At 39.3% G+C, this 14,061-nt stretch overlaps 1 protein-coding gene across 4 annotated transcripts in view; it reads right to left on the bottom strand.

The window, feature by feature from the left end:
• Positions 1 to 14,061, bottom strand: part of Tulp4 (TUB like protein 4) — a 241,596-nt gene that overhangs the window by 166,698 nt on the left and 60,837 nt on the right. For all 4 annotated transcript variants that reach the window (XR_007109580.1, XM_047559408.1, XM_047559409.1 and 1 more), the window contains exon 2: positions 10,603 to 12,803. Coding sequence is in view for 3 of the 4 variants with exons in the window: in XM_047559408.1 (XP_047415364.1) it covers positions 10,603 to 10,854 (252 nt within the window). In the remaining variant the exon portion in view is untranslated. The remainder of the gene's footprint in view (positions 1 to 10,602; positions 12,804 to 14,061) is intronic.

Genomic DNA, 14,061 nt, shown 5'->3' on the forward strand with positions numbered 1-14,061 from the left:
CATCAAGTAAAACAGGAAGACAGAAGGTAGAAGTAGTGGTTTGGTGGTTAAAGGGGCAGTGCAGGAGAGTCCTGTTTGAGTAACCTATGGTTTGAGGGGCCCACAGATGGATATCCAGTCTTGTACCTCATCTATCAAGTTGGACAATGTAGTTGGGAACCAGAGGAAGATGGCAGATGGACACATAAATTTGGAAGCCATCAGCACACAGATTTGATTAAAGACAATTTGGAAAGATGATCTAAAAAAAGACACACACACCTGGTATTCTCTAACATTTCTCTCTCTCTCTCTCTCTCTCTCTCTCTCTCTCTCACACACACACACACACACACAGAGGCAGAGCTGCACAGAAAGGTAAAAAAGTAGAGGCCAGAAAGGTAAAACAGGAAAACCAGGAGATCTGGTGTTCTGGGGAAGAGAAGACGACGTTTCACCCCCTCTGAGGCCATGGAGCATCAACGCAGTGCAGATCTACACTGGGTTTAGCAATGTGGAGTTGGTGGGAAGGAAACTGTTTCAGTAGAGTGATGGGGACAGAAGCCACATGGAAGCGAGTTAAAAAACCAAGGGTAAATTTAAAAAGCTAAGTGACATTCAAAAAAAAATGAGAGGAGAAGTTAATGGACGAATCTGCCCGTAAGCTTTGCCACGCCGTCAAGCAGACGAATGCAGTCAAGCGTCACCACTGCTGCCACAGAAGCCTGTCTGGGGGCCAGAAAAGGGAGGCTCAGGAGAAAGCATCTTTCCAGAGATGTGACCAAATCCAAAAAACCGGTGACACCACTTCTGTAGCACATTATGTTCTTGGAATGAAACTAATGCCACCAAATACTCAAGACTATCCACTCCAGTCAAGAAAATACCATTCATTACACAAGATCGGTACTGACCCTAATTTGTATATCACCAGTATCTGTAGGGAATTGTTTTATAAAACTTAAACATTGCCAAGTAACTATTTTCTGAAATAACCTTCATTCTAAAACATAATAATCATTTTGCAAGGTGCACATGCCACCTGGGAAGATCCTTTTTTCTTTTTTTTTTCTGATTCTTTTGGGTTTGGTGGTGGTGGTGATTTTTACAAGACCAGTCCTGGCTAAATTGCCCGAGATGCCCTCCAGTTCAACATCTTCCTGCCTCAGCCTCCTGAGTTGCTGGGATGGCAGGTGTGTGCCATCATACCCAGATGGTAAGACTTATTTAAAAGAAAAATGTTCATTGACTGACTGGGTCATTACTCTGCCTCACAATGAAGGGGCAAATAACTCTAAGAAAGTGTCACTTCTCACAATCATGAAGAAATGTCTCTTGGAGTTTCAGCAGGTACACCTCTCTCTCTTCTAGAATGCTTCTACCAAATGTTCCAGGAAAGAGAGTGACCAAAAATTGTGTGTGTATGTGTGTGTGTATTTTATTTTTCTGAAAACAAATTTTAAGTAAAGTTAATTTGGGAAGTTGGTTTGGTGTACTGTCTTTTCTGATAGTTCATTTTTGTTTTGCTTTATGAAAGGTGCTTGCAAAGGGCATATTTTGACCATCCAACAAAATTCATCAGCGTATTTTCCAAATACAAAGCTATTGCCTAACTATTTAGCATTACCCTATTTAGGTTTTCACTTATTGCAAATTTATAATGACAAAACACACAAATGTGAGAATGACAAACTAAAAGCCTTGACACAAACATTTATAAAAGGATTTAATTTCAGATTCAATTTATCTATATGATAACTTCAAAAATGTTTAAAAGTAACATTTGTTAAATACATAACACAAAACAGATTTTACATACTAGCTGTGGGTGAAACAAATTGATCTTCCATTCAGCTTTATTTTTTCCCTTTTTAATTTAGTTGTGAAATCATCAGATTATTTGATCTGACATCTGCAATTCAATTATGTTCTATGGCCAGAAATATAACTGAAATCTTTCAACATTTCCTTCAATAGAGTTCTTAAGGCATACCACGTAGGACAAAGGGTTATTTTGCTTATTGTGGTAGAGGGGGAGTAGAGATCAAGTAACTAGGCAATGGACAGAGATGACTTAAGCCATTTTTTCTGGAAATGAAAAACAGATAAAACACAAGGTTTCTGTTCATAAAGATACAGGTTCACAATCTCTGATCCAAACTCCTTACAGACAGGTAAGTTTTGAAATTCTGAACTTTTTACAATTTTAGAAAAGTAATACAAGATAGATTCCATCAATTATCCAACAACCCCAGCAGGTCAGGGTAGCTCTTATAATAAAACATAAATATTTCTGCAGCTAAAATGAGGAGTAATGATTTAAAACGACAACAACAAAAAAGCCTCATGTTTAGGTCAGGCATTGCCCTTAAATGAGTTATAAAAAACTTCTCATTTCAGAACACACATTTCACAATTTTGAATAAGGGAATGCAGACCTGCATTCAGCCCAGGTTTTAAGAAAATACAGATAAGCTGAAGGAGAATGGTAGAGACCTGGATTCAAGTTCCAGCTCTCCTCTGTGCAAACTGCATGAATTTAAGCCAGTTGTTTAGCACCTATGAGTCTGAGAACACTTCCGTGTAAATGTTAAGAAAGGTGTCTACTGATCATGAGTCTGCTGGAAATCACATGCACCGTCATTAGGTTGAAAAGTCCTGGTACCAAGTTGAGCACTGGGTATTGGGATAACCAAATGTTTCAGCATGCCTGGGACTTCCCTAGATTTAGTACTGATAGTCTCACATCCTGGGAAACCTACTCATAAATGGGGCCCATTCTAATACAAAGAACAGAAATTAAATAAAAGTAAAACAACACAGAGGAAAAATCACTCAATGGTGAAACAGACTACTGTCTATGGATTATAATTTTACCACCTTCTATGGTAAGCAAAAGTCTACCCTTGCATACCTGGTACACACCCTTATAGTCAGTTCTCTTCTCCCCTGGAGTGGAAGTGTACAGAGCCAACTCAAGAAGCCCTTCTCCAGAGAGTCAGAAAGACTGCAAGCTATGGCAGATGCTCTCCCTGCTGGCCCTAAAGAGCCACCAAAGCAGGACCAGTGAGCAGTCTTCCCAAGGAATTTAGTCCTGCAACCCCAACGAAGCACATTACATACCAACAGAAAAACATATCTTTTAAGAGAGCATCTATTTCAAATTAAACATATCCATATACATATGTGTGTGCATATATACCACTGCAATTAAGTATGAAAGTATCTGTAAAACATGACTGTACTTTTACTTTTTTAAAAATAAGAAAAGTTCAAATTCAAAAGAAGGTTCTTAGTAAGTTAAATTCAGGCTGGGAAAAGGAATCGGAAAATACTTCTGGTTGCATAACTGAAACTTTCATACATTGCTATGGGATATAAAATGGTTCAACCATCATGGAAAACTATTTGGCTACTTCTTTTAAACCAAAAAGGATGCTAACACTACGACTCAGAAATTCCACGTTCTGGGTGCCTGGGTACATGAAAGGACATGCACTGTCCACAAGTGTTCATAGCATCTTTAGTTATAGCTGAAAACTGGAAGCAATCCAAATGCCCACCAATAGAAGAATGGAACAACTGTGGTATACCTCAGTGGAAAACTAACATCAGCCAAAAAGAACAAACACAACAGGGGTGAATCACAAATATTTTATTGAATAAAAGAAGCCAGAAAACATACACAGAGAGACTGTAATGCCATGACCTGAATCTATATCACCACAAAATCCATGTTGAAAACTAGACCCCCATGATGATGGTGTTGAAAGGTGTGGTCTCCAGGAGGTGGTCAGGTTATACAGGCTCCACCTTCAAGAATGGGGTTAGTCAGAGATCAAAGATGGTCGAAAAGAGGAGGTTGTGTTCCTAGCTGCTCCGTGGAGTGAAAGGAAGAAAGGGGACAGGCAGCTTCTCCACAAGGTGGGTGAACAAAAAAAGGGTGGGCGTACTTTATTAGAATCCAAAACTGGACATTCAAAGTAGATGAGGGACACAGGAAGTTGGATATAATAAAATAAGGAAAAAATCCCCCTAAGCACAGCCGCTGCCCCAGCCAGGTCAGAAGCTCCAGCCAGGGAGGCCCCACCGTGAGTGTAGCAGAGACAGAAGGTAATTAAAGGAATCTGCATTTTTGGGAGGCCTGAGGCATGTCTGGGTACCAAGCCCTTTAGAGACCAAGAACATTGCCCAACAAACCTAAAGAACTCGCTGCACACTATCTGAGTGTTGAAAGAAGCTGCCATCTCTAGGTGGCACGTGGAGGACAAAGGAAGGAACCATTTTGCAGTGCAAACTGGTAAACCCAAGTCTGGCTCGAAATATAGGCCTAATAAACACACTATATGGCACAGAGTGTGCCCAAGAGACTACAGAAAATCAAACGTGGAGAGAGGCCTACACACAGGGCAACTGGGCAAAAACCCACCCAACTCAACTCCTCCCCCTCCACTCCAACTGCTTGCAGGACCAGCAGGGAGAGACCCCTCTGGTCGGGAACTCGGAAGGGTCGGAGCAGGAAAAACTGAAGACTGAACCTGAGACCAGGAAACTTGGGATCTGCAGATGATGTAGAGGACTAGGAACTGGTTCCCCCACCACACAAGTGGAACCCAGGGGAGCCCTGGGTAAAGTCCTCCAGCAGGACCAGCAAGGACTGGGTGCTGGAGGTGCACCGATTTAAAATCTCCAGTCCAACTGACATTGAGCAAAGAGCCTGGAGCCCGCCTAAGCCTAGACCCTGGCTCCAGGGGTTCCTGCCTAGGGATCGCCTCTCACTCCGCAATCCAGAGCCGGGAGCATCACATCCAGAAGACCCCACCTCGAACTGCTGAGAAGAGAGGCTGGGAATATTTTGAGCTCCAACTGAAAGAATTCTTTAACTTTTCTTCAAGATTTTTTAAAAATTCTTTTTCACTGTTTGTAACCTTAATGGTACATGGACATTTATACAGTTTCCTGTGTTTTTTTTCTTCTCATCTCTAGCATTTTTGAACCAATTATTTTACATGGATTAGTTTTTCTGTGAAATGGGATGTTTGATTAGTATATTTTAGTTTTAGTTTGTACTTCTTTTATTTTTATTTTTTATTTAAATTTTTGCTTTATGTATATTTTCTCTCCAACCCGTTTCCCTTGATTCTCTCTTTCTTCTGCAAACAGCCATATAGGCATAAATGATCATATCATTTGTTTACTGTGATAATTAACATTGTAGACATCAAAGTAGGAACTATTTGGTTTAATGCTGTAAACTGTTTGCATTGGTTGTTGTTATTATTTGTCTCCCTCTAAACAGTGAGGTACTGGAATCCTTCAGGGACACTATAAGTCCAGAGGGTAGAAACTCTTCTGCCTCAGATCCATACTGTTAGATGCGTAGACACACAAACAACATGAAAAAGCAAGGGAACAAATCACCCCAAGCAAACCAAGATACTACAATAACAGAATCCATCAACACCACAGTGGAAGAAATGTCAGAGAAGAAGTTTAGGATATACAAAGTTAAACTGATGTGCAAAGTAAAGGATGAAGTAAGAGAGCAAATATAGGTAGCAAAAGATCACTTCAGTAAAAGAGATAGATAGTCTGGGGAAAAAATAATCCTTGAAATGGAGGAAACAATAAACCAAATTAAAAATCCAATAGAAAGCATTACCAACAGGCTAGACCACTTGGAAGACAGAACCTCAGGCAATGAAGACAAAATATATAATCTTGAAAACAGAGTTGACTACAGGGAGGTGTTAAGAAACCATGAACAGAACTTCCAAGAATCATGGTATAACATGAAAAGACCAAATTTAAGATTTATTGGGACAGATGAAGGTGCAGAGATACAAACCAAAGGAATGCACAATCTTTTTGATAAAATAATATCAGAAAATTTCCCAAATCTAAAGAATGAAATGGAAAATCAAATAAAAGAAGCATTCAGGAAACCAAACATGCAAAATTACAACAGACCTACATCAAAGCACAGTATATTGAAAATGCCTAGCATACAGAACAAGGGTAAAATTTTAAAGACTGCTAGAAAAAATATCAGATTACATACAGGGGGGAAACCAATACGGATCTCAGCTGACTTCTCAACCCAGATGCTCAAAGTTAGGAGGTCCTGGAATAAAATAAAGAAAATGGATGCCAACCAAGAATTCAATATCCAGTAAAATTAAGCTTCAGATTTGAAGATGAAATAAAAACCTTATGTGATAAACAAAAATTAAAAGAATTCACAACCAGAAAGCCTGAGCTTCAGAATATTCTCAACAAAATATTCCATGAAGACAAAATGGAAAAAAAAAAAAATGAAGACCAGTGAAGGGAGGAACTACACTAAAGGAACAGTCAATCAAAGGAGAAACTATTTCGAATTAAAAACCAGAAATAAACCAAAGGACTGGGAACACAAACCATATCTCAATAATTACCTTGAACGTTAATGACCTAAACTTATCAATCAAAACAGACTGGCAGACTGGATTTAAAAAAGAGACTCACCTCATAGGCAAAGACATCCACTGACTGAAGATGAAAGGATGGAAAAGCCTTATCACTCATTGTAAACAAGCAGGGGTTTCTATCCTCTAAAACAGAACAAGTTATGTAAGCTATATAATTATACAATTTGAATATTTTGAATATTACCTTAATACATTTTTAGCATCTGTAGGGTTGTTTTGATAGCTCCCTTTCCATTGATATTTCTTCTTACTTTTTTCTTGATTAGAATTGTTAGATTTTTATCAACTTTTAGCTGTATTCTTTTCTATTTCACCTATTTCTGCTCCTACTCCTATTTTTTCCTTCCTACTACCTATTTTGAAACTAATTTGTTAATCTAGCTTCTTTCTGATACAAATACTTTGTTATAAGTGTGTAACTAAGTACTATTTCATCCCAGAGATTCTGATATTTTAAGTTTTCATTATCACTTAGTTCAAAGCACTTTTTAAAAAACATATTTTGAGTTCCATTGTTGATGGACACAATACCTTTTATTTATTTATTTATTTGTGGTGCTGAAAATGGAACCCAGTGCCTCACACGTGCTAGGCAAGTGCTCTACCACTGAGCCACAATCCCAGTCCTCAAAGCACTTTTTATTTACTTTTCTTGTGCTTTCTTCTTTGATCTGTGAGATACTTACAAGCATGACGTTTAATTTTGAAGTATTTGGGACGTGGGAGTGGGGTTCTATATATCTTAGGGAGATTGATTTCTAATGTGATAAATCATGCAGGAAACAGTCTTCATGATTTCAATTTTTTTTTAATTTCTCAAAGTTTATTTTGTGACAATATAGTTTATCCTTATTAATTTTCTACTTGTCATTTCTGTGTATAGTTCTGCATAAATAACAAATAAGTCGAGGTGGCTGATAATGTGGTTAAGCCTTCTATGTCATTACTCCTTCCAGCAAAGTGAGGGGGCTGAAAACCTTCAAGTGATTGTGGATTTGTCTTTCTAGTTTTATTAATTTTTATTTATGTATTTTGAAATTCCGTTATTAGGTACATACACTTTACAATTGTTATACTTTCTTGAGGAAGTTACCCTATTATGGTTATGAAATGTGCCCCTTTATGTCTGAAAATATTTTTCTTGAAATTTATTTTATATTAATAGCTCTATTTCAGATTTTTCATGCTTATTTTCCCCTTCTTTTCTTTTAACCTATTGGTGTATTGATATTTAAAGTGTGACACAGGTATAGAAACCTATAGTTATTGAGTTATTGTTTGCTTTTTACACATGTTGAACATTTATATCTTTTAATTACAATATCTATTTATATTTAAATTAATTATAAACACTATTAAAAAAAGAACACCTGACTGACATGAAAGTCAGTGGAAAATTGGGTAAATGATAGGTTTGACAATGTAATATTTTGGAAAATGGGTTGAATAGTCCTGCTGTCAGGTTCAGAGAGAAGATTGTTGGAATACTCTTATTGCAGTTTTTCATTCTCTCATTTATCATATGGTACACAGCAACAGATTTATTTTATTGTTAACACTTTTTGTTTTGCAAATAAAAAATAATATATACATAAAAGATAAAATACCAAGAAAAAAGGAGGGCTGGGTTTGTGGCTCAGTGGTAGAGCATTCGCCTAGTACAAGTGAGGCCCTGGGTTCAATCCTCAGCATCACATAAAAATAAAATAAAGGTACTGTGTCCACCTACAGCTAAAAAATATATATTAAAAATGTTTTTAAAAATTGAGATCTTTACAAAAAAATAAAAATAAAGGTCTATTGACATCTGAAAAAAATGTTTACAGAAAAAAATAAAAAAGAAAGAATAGGGTTGTGCCCTTGAAAGAGGCTTGAGGATGCTTTTCACCCTTTAGGCCACGCGAGGACACAGAAATAAGGAGCCATCCATGAAACAGAGAGCGAGCCCTCACAAGACACATTTGGTGAATTCACTGGAGCCTTGATCTAGGACTTTCCAACCTTCAGAACTATGAGCACTAATCTGTCATTTTTAAATTACCCATTCTAGGGGTTTTCCTTTTATAGTGTAAAGTCTGGGAATGACCACCAGGTACCTGTAAGAAGTGCTGAAGTGTTCTGTATCTTGATCTGGTTGGATAACAGTAATGAGACAAGGAAATAATAGGAATTGCTATAGTTGTGTGTTATTCAGTAATAATAAGCTGTATTTGGTATTTGCCTGGACTTGTAAAACTAAAATAAAGGCGCCTGGTGACAAACTTGCTGTGTGGCAGGATGACACTCCTGAACAATGCCGATATGAACCTTCATCTATGATTTGAGTGGGGGCTCCTAGTCTAGCCCTGTTCTGGTCTTTATCCATGAAGACCAGAGCATGACTAGGCTGAGAATCACTACTTAAACCCCTGGACTTTTGGAGCAAACTGTCAGCAGCACTGTGACCAGAGGACTCCACGTCGCTCTATCTCTTGACTGCCCCGGCTGCTGTCCACTCTATCGCTGATCGACTGTTGTCACCAAGGCCAGATGACTGACCACCTCTCCCATGGCGACAACTGCCACCCAGCCTCTGGCTTATCGGACACCTGAGGACATAAAAACACATTGAGGAGCTGAGAGAGGCTATGGCTGAGAAGAATCCCCTCGGTCTTGCTGACTGACTTCTTGGCTAAGAGATGTTGCATTGAGTAAGTCCATGGGGATTGGACTCCAGGTGAACAAGGGAGTGAATCTTCAATGTATTTGTGACTTGATATCATTAGGAGTGTTAAGTTGAGTGTGCACTGCATGAATAAAATCCACTTGTTGGAACCAAGCTTCATTCCTCTCCTATTGTTCACAACAGTAACTGAACATGTAATTATTGAGATCAAGATTAGTTTACTTTATTGTATTTTATATTGCTACAGTCTTAATGTTCATCCCCCCCGTCCAATTAATATGTTAAAATCCTAGCCCCCAAGGTAAATTAAGAGGTGGGGCCTTCAGGACATGATTAGGTCATTAGGGCAGAATCCTCATGAATAAGACTGGTGCTCTCGTAAGAGGCCCCACAGATATCCCTTCCAGTTTTTTTATCAAGAAGAAAGTATTGGGCTGGGGAGATAGCTCAGCTGGTAGAGTGCTTGCCTCACAAGTACAAGGCCCTGAGTTCGATCCCCAGTACCGCAAAAAAAAAAAAAAAAGAAAAAAAAAAGAAGAAGAAAGTATTAGTGTGCAACCCAGAAGAGGGCCCCCCACCTACCATGCCCATACCCTCATCTGCAAAAAACTTCTGGAACTATGAGAAATAAATTTACATTGTTTACAAGTCACCCAGGCCATGGTATTTTGTTATAGCATCCTGAGTGAACTAAAGCATGTACTTTGAAAATATTCTTGCTCCTTAAATTGCTATAATTCTTCATAAGAAAACACCCAAACAAATTAGTGAACATGAAACATGAATATTGTCAAGGTGCTGCACAAGTACACGTCTGCAAGAAATTATCAGTCATGGTCTTCTCTTAAACACAATGCCTAAAACTTAAGCACTCAGTAAATGTTGGCTGAATGAATTTCACAGAAAATGCCACTGGGTTTTAGAATACCAGAGAAAGCTATATGTACAAATATACAATATAATAATCTCAATATAATAAACCCAAGAGGTGAAAACTTTGGCTCTTGTCCAATAACAACTTCTGTCACCTCCAAGTACACAAAGTATAAGTCAGGTGTTAAACCACCATTAGAGAGATGCAGGGGTAAGTTGTGCAAGATAAAAGCAACACCATTTTTATTTTTACACTGTCAGTTTTGCACTGGGGTCAGGACAGAAGGCAATTCCAGGTGTGAAGCTCAGGAGTGGAACAGAGAGAACAGGAGCATACCCAACACAACTATGGGGCATCATTCCAACGCCTGGACCCTTTCAGACAAGCAGCAGTGACTCTCAGAGAAAAGAGAGCAGGGCTTGGGGAACAACTGATCCACAAGGGAAGACAGAGTCCACCTTGACACCCTTCCCACTGGAGCACAGGAAATCAATTTCAAGGTGTGACGTCTCACCGGCAGCTAAGAAACAGAAGCAAAGAATCTTTCAAGTCTGGGGGACTCAAAAGACTACTGGAAGTAACCAGGCAAAAAGCAAAACAAAACCACAGCTCACCTCACTATTGTGGCCCCGCAAGTTGAAGTTTATCCTCTGGGGAGTGCTCCTGTCCCTGCGGCAGTGGCTGGAAGTAAAAGTCACGCCCACCACACCACGCCCATTGCCCGTGGCCAGCCAGCCTTCCTCGTAGTAGCGCCTTCTGCATACAGGCTTCTCCTTCTCACTCTTGGGGACGCGCCCCTTCCAGGACAGACAGAGGATGTTGGAGTCGCTACAAAGCACAGGTCCATGTTCCACCGCTGCATACATACTTTTTTCAACAAATTGTTTTACTTAAAAAGTAATGCTTGATGATGGAAATCTTAAACCAATTTCTTGCATTGGTTTATTTTACTTTTGTGATTGGTTTGCGTTACCTTTTTTCTCCCTTGAAGACTGACCTGGAGCTAATTAGAAGGTCAGTATTTTATAAAGATCCACCAAATGCATAGTGAAAAACTCCTCTATAAAAGATGATGGCAGTCTGCTAAGAAAAGGTAATGCCTAAAAAAACATGGGGTCCATTTTTATTTTCAAGTCCTTAGAGGAAGAACACGCTGATCCTTTGGAGAAAGAGCATCATTAATAAGTGGTGATCGAGAAACAAGAGTTTTCTTCTTTTTTACTCAACTTGGTTATTCTTGTTCAGCCTGAGATTCCAGTTTTGTGTAATGTGATTCCAGAGACAAAGGGTTGCAAATACATAGATTTCAAGTAACTTAAGGCTTTAAGAATCCCTCTAGCTGGAATTTTCTATTTCTTTCAAAAGTTCAGATGCAGTGACAGACCATACAGGATCATCTTCCTTCTGAAGCCACCCTCTGGCATGTTTTCCAAACTAGACAAATTTCTGCTGCTAAAGCTGAAAAAGATTGCATAAAGGGAAAAAAAGGCACACAAACCGTGCAAAACAGACCAGATTTTGTGCAGACAGCAGTCCAAATTTTAGGAAGAAAATCACTCTTTTCCCCGCTGTTCAAAACCAGACACTTCCCACTGCAAAGCTGGGCCCCGTGTCCCTGAGGAACGCAGGGCTCTTAGGACAACTCCTCCGCCGGCCTGCACCCCCCTCAGTGCCATAGAGGCTGGAAAACAAGCCCCTTCCCTTGGTAGAGTCAGGGCCTAAAGCTATCAAAGAGGACCGAGTGTTTGCTTTGTGTGAGTACTAATTCCTCTTGCTGACAAAGCAGAGTCACGCTGCAGGGTTTTGCTTTTATCATTGGATTCCTTTCCAGTTCCTCCTTACTTCTCTCTTTTTCTGCTCCTGAAGATCACTTGTTTTTCCATCTTTATGAAAAAAACTGATGTCAGAATTAAGTCCATCAAGTAATCTTCCCTCATACGCAAGTCTTCTTAGATTCAACAGGGCAGTCCCTCAAAGCACACCCCCAGCCAGCCTGGCATTCCCAGCACCACACCACTTCCTGGTCACCGTGCCTTGCAGATGGGCACCTTCCTATTCACATTCAGAGCCTGTTTCCACACCTTTAGTCCAAGGAAAAGGAAGTTTTTTTGGGTTTTCCTGGATATTTAATTTATAATTATTCGTTCCAATTGCTATTTTAAGATATTATCCTATAGATACAGAAAAGGTAAAGGGAAATAATAAATTAAAATTCCTCAATGTAGTTAACTAAAAAAGGCAAAGGAATCAGTTCATTGTTCAGACTTGTCTCATCACACTGAACTTGCTCTCCTCTAGCCACAACCACAAAGTTACTTTTCAGTCCAGAATTTTAAAGTCTGTTCAAATTACCAAATCCAATAAAAAATGAAGTACAGAAAATGCTGCATGATCCCATCTGCAGGATTTGAATTCTTACTTTTCCCTTGGTCACCTTCTCACTTAGTTCCTTCTTTAAACTGGAGAGGTATTTTGGAGTCTTAACCTGTGCAATTTTTTTTTCTTCTTCTTACAAACTTTCTTTACCCGTGAAGACCATATGGAGAATTGGCCATTAGTGATGTGTGTTCCTCCCTGGGCTCCTGAGCCCAGCGGTGTCAAGTTGCTCCATCTGATTCTTAAATTAATTTTCATCAGTTGTAAAACTCTCAAATGTGCACAAGAATAAGCCTGTCTTCTCGTGTAAATGTGTGTACAGAGAGGTTTTAAATATACGTAGACATACTCTTCAACTGGCACTTGGAAGTTTGGTTTTACCAGTTATTTCAGGAACCATCAGATTATCACGGCTTGAAGGCCCTGGAGTCTTACAAATCTGTAAAACAAAAAAGGATATATAACAAAAGAACTTTAAAATACTGAAGAATAAAGGTTCTAACAGAGTAATTGCTATAAATGAAAATGAAGGCCCACCTTTACCCTCATATCTAAATGGAGCCACTGATTGCGCTGAACTTCAAGAAAACATAAAACATCAGGGGTTTGACTGCCTGTACCACTGTATCAAATCCGTCAATGGCCAGACATATTTGGAAACATTACCTCCATTCTTTCACAATGCACCGTTCTTTCTAAAACTCTGGACCTGGACAGTAAGACTTTACCCCTCCAGAGGCCCTGGTCATTGTGTAAGCAGACCTCTCAAAAAGGAGACTAGAAGGCTCAGGCAAGTTATATGAATTGATTTTTTTTCACTACCAGTAAAAGATATTCCTCAAAGACACAAAGCAGCAAGAGCCTTTAAACATCCTCCATTTCCAATTGCCAGTAAGTTACAGAGCAAACCACAGCTATTTTCTCAGATTTCAAGTTGTCAACTACCAATAAAGCACTCGAGAATCTCTGGCTAGCAAATTCATTCTATATTCCTTCCTTCCTGCTGCCTGAAGTCCAGGCTCTCATCACACCCTCTGCATAGGCTCCAAGACTGCTCTAATGTCCCACCTGCCCCCATTCCAAGGAGCCTTCAGACTGACCCTTCTGAAATGCAGCATTCAATTTCCCCAGATACTGAAGGGTTTGGGCAAAGCCCAGGTGTCTGCCTTTCTAACAAGTTCTCAAGAGATGCTAAACCTGCTGTCAGGGGACCAGCTTTGAGTACCACTGGTTTATGGGACCAAGTCCTAGCAAGATCCTGAAAATTATTTTCATAATAATACTAGGACATTCTTTGTCTTTTCCCTATGTTGATATCTAAATCAATGATGCAAAAGCAACAAAGGTCAAACTGTTCCCTCTAACACAAATCAAGGGAAGGGTACAAGCTGTTCATGTATGTTTCTTTCTTTCTTTCTTTCTTTCTTTCTTTCTTTCTCTCTCTCTCTCTTTCTCTCTCTCTTTCTTTAAAGCTAGCTCTGTTTAATGATGTTCTCAATCAAGGAAAATAAAATTTGTTGTTGTTGTTGTTTACTCTGGATTTTTTGAGACAAGGTCTTACTAAGTTGCCCAGGTTGGCCTCTAAGTCCTGATCCTCCTGCCTCTGCCTCCCAAGTAGGTGGGATTACAGGTACTTGCCGGGACACCTGGCAGCAGTAAAAATTATGATAAAATACTGACCCCTGAGTTCATAGTTT

Source organism: Sciurus carolinensis, chromosome 7 (genome assembly GCF_902686445.1).
Source record: "Sciurus carolinensis chromosome 7, mSciCar1.2, whole genome shotgun sequence".
NCBI classification, from domain to species: domain Eukaryota; kingdom Metazoa; phylum Chordata; class Mammalia; order Rodentia; family Sciuridae; genus Sciurus; species Sciurus carolinensis.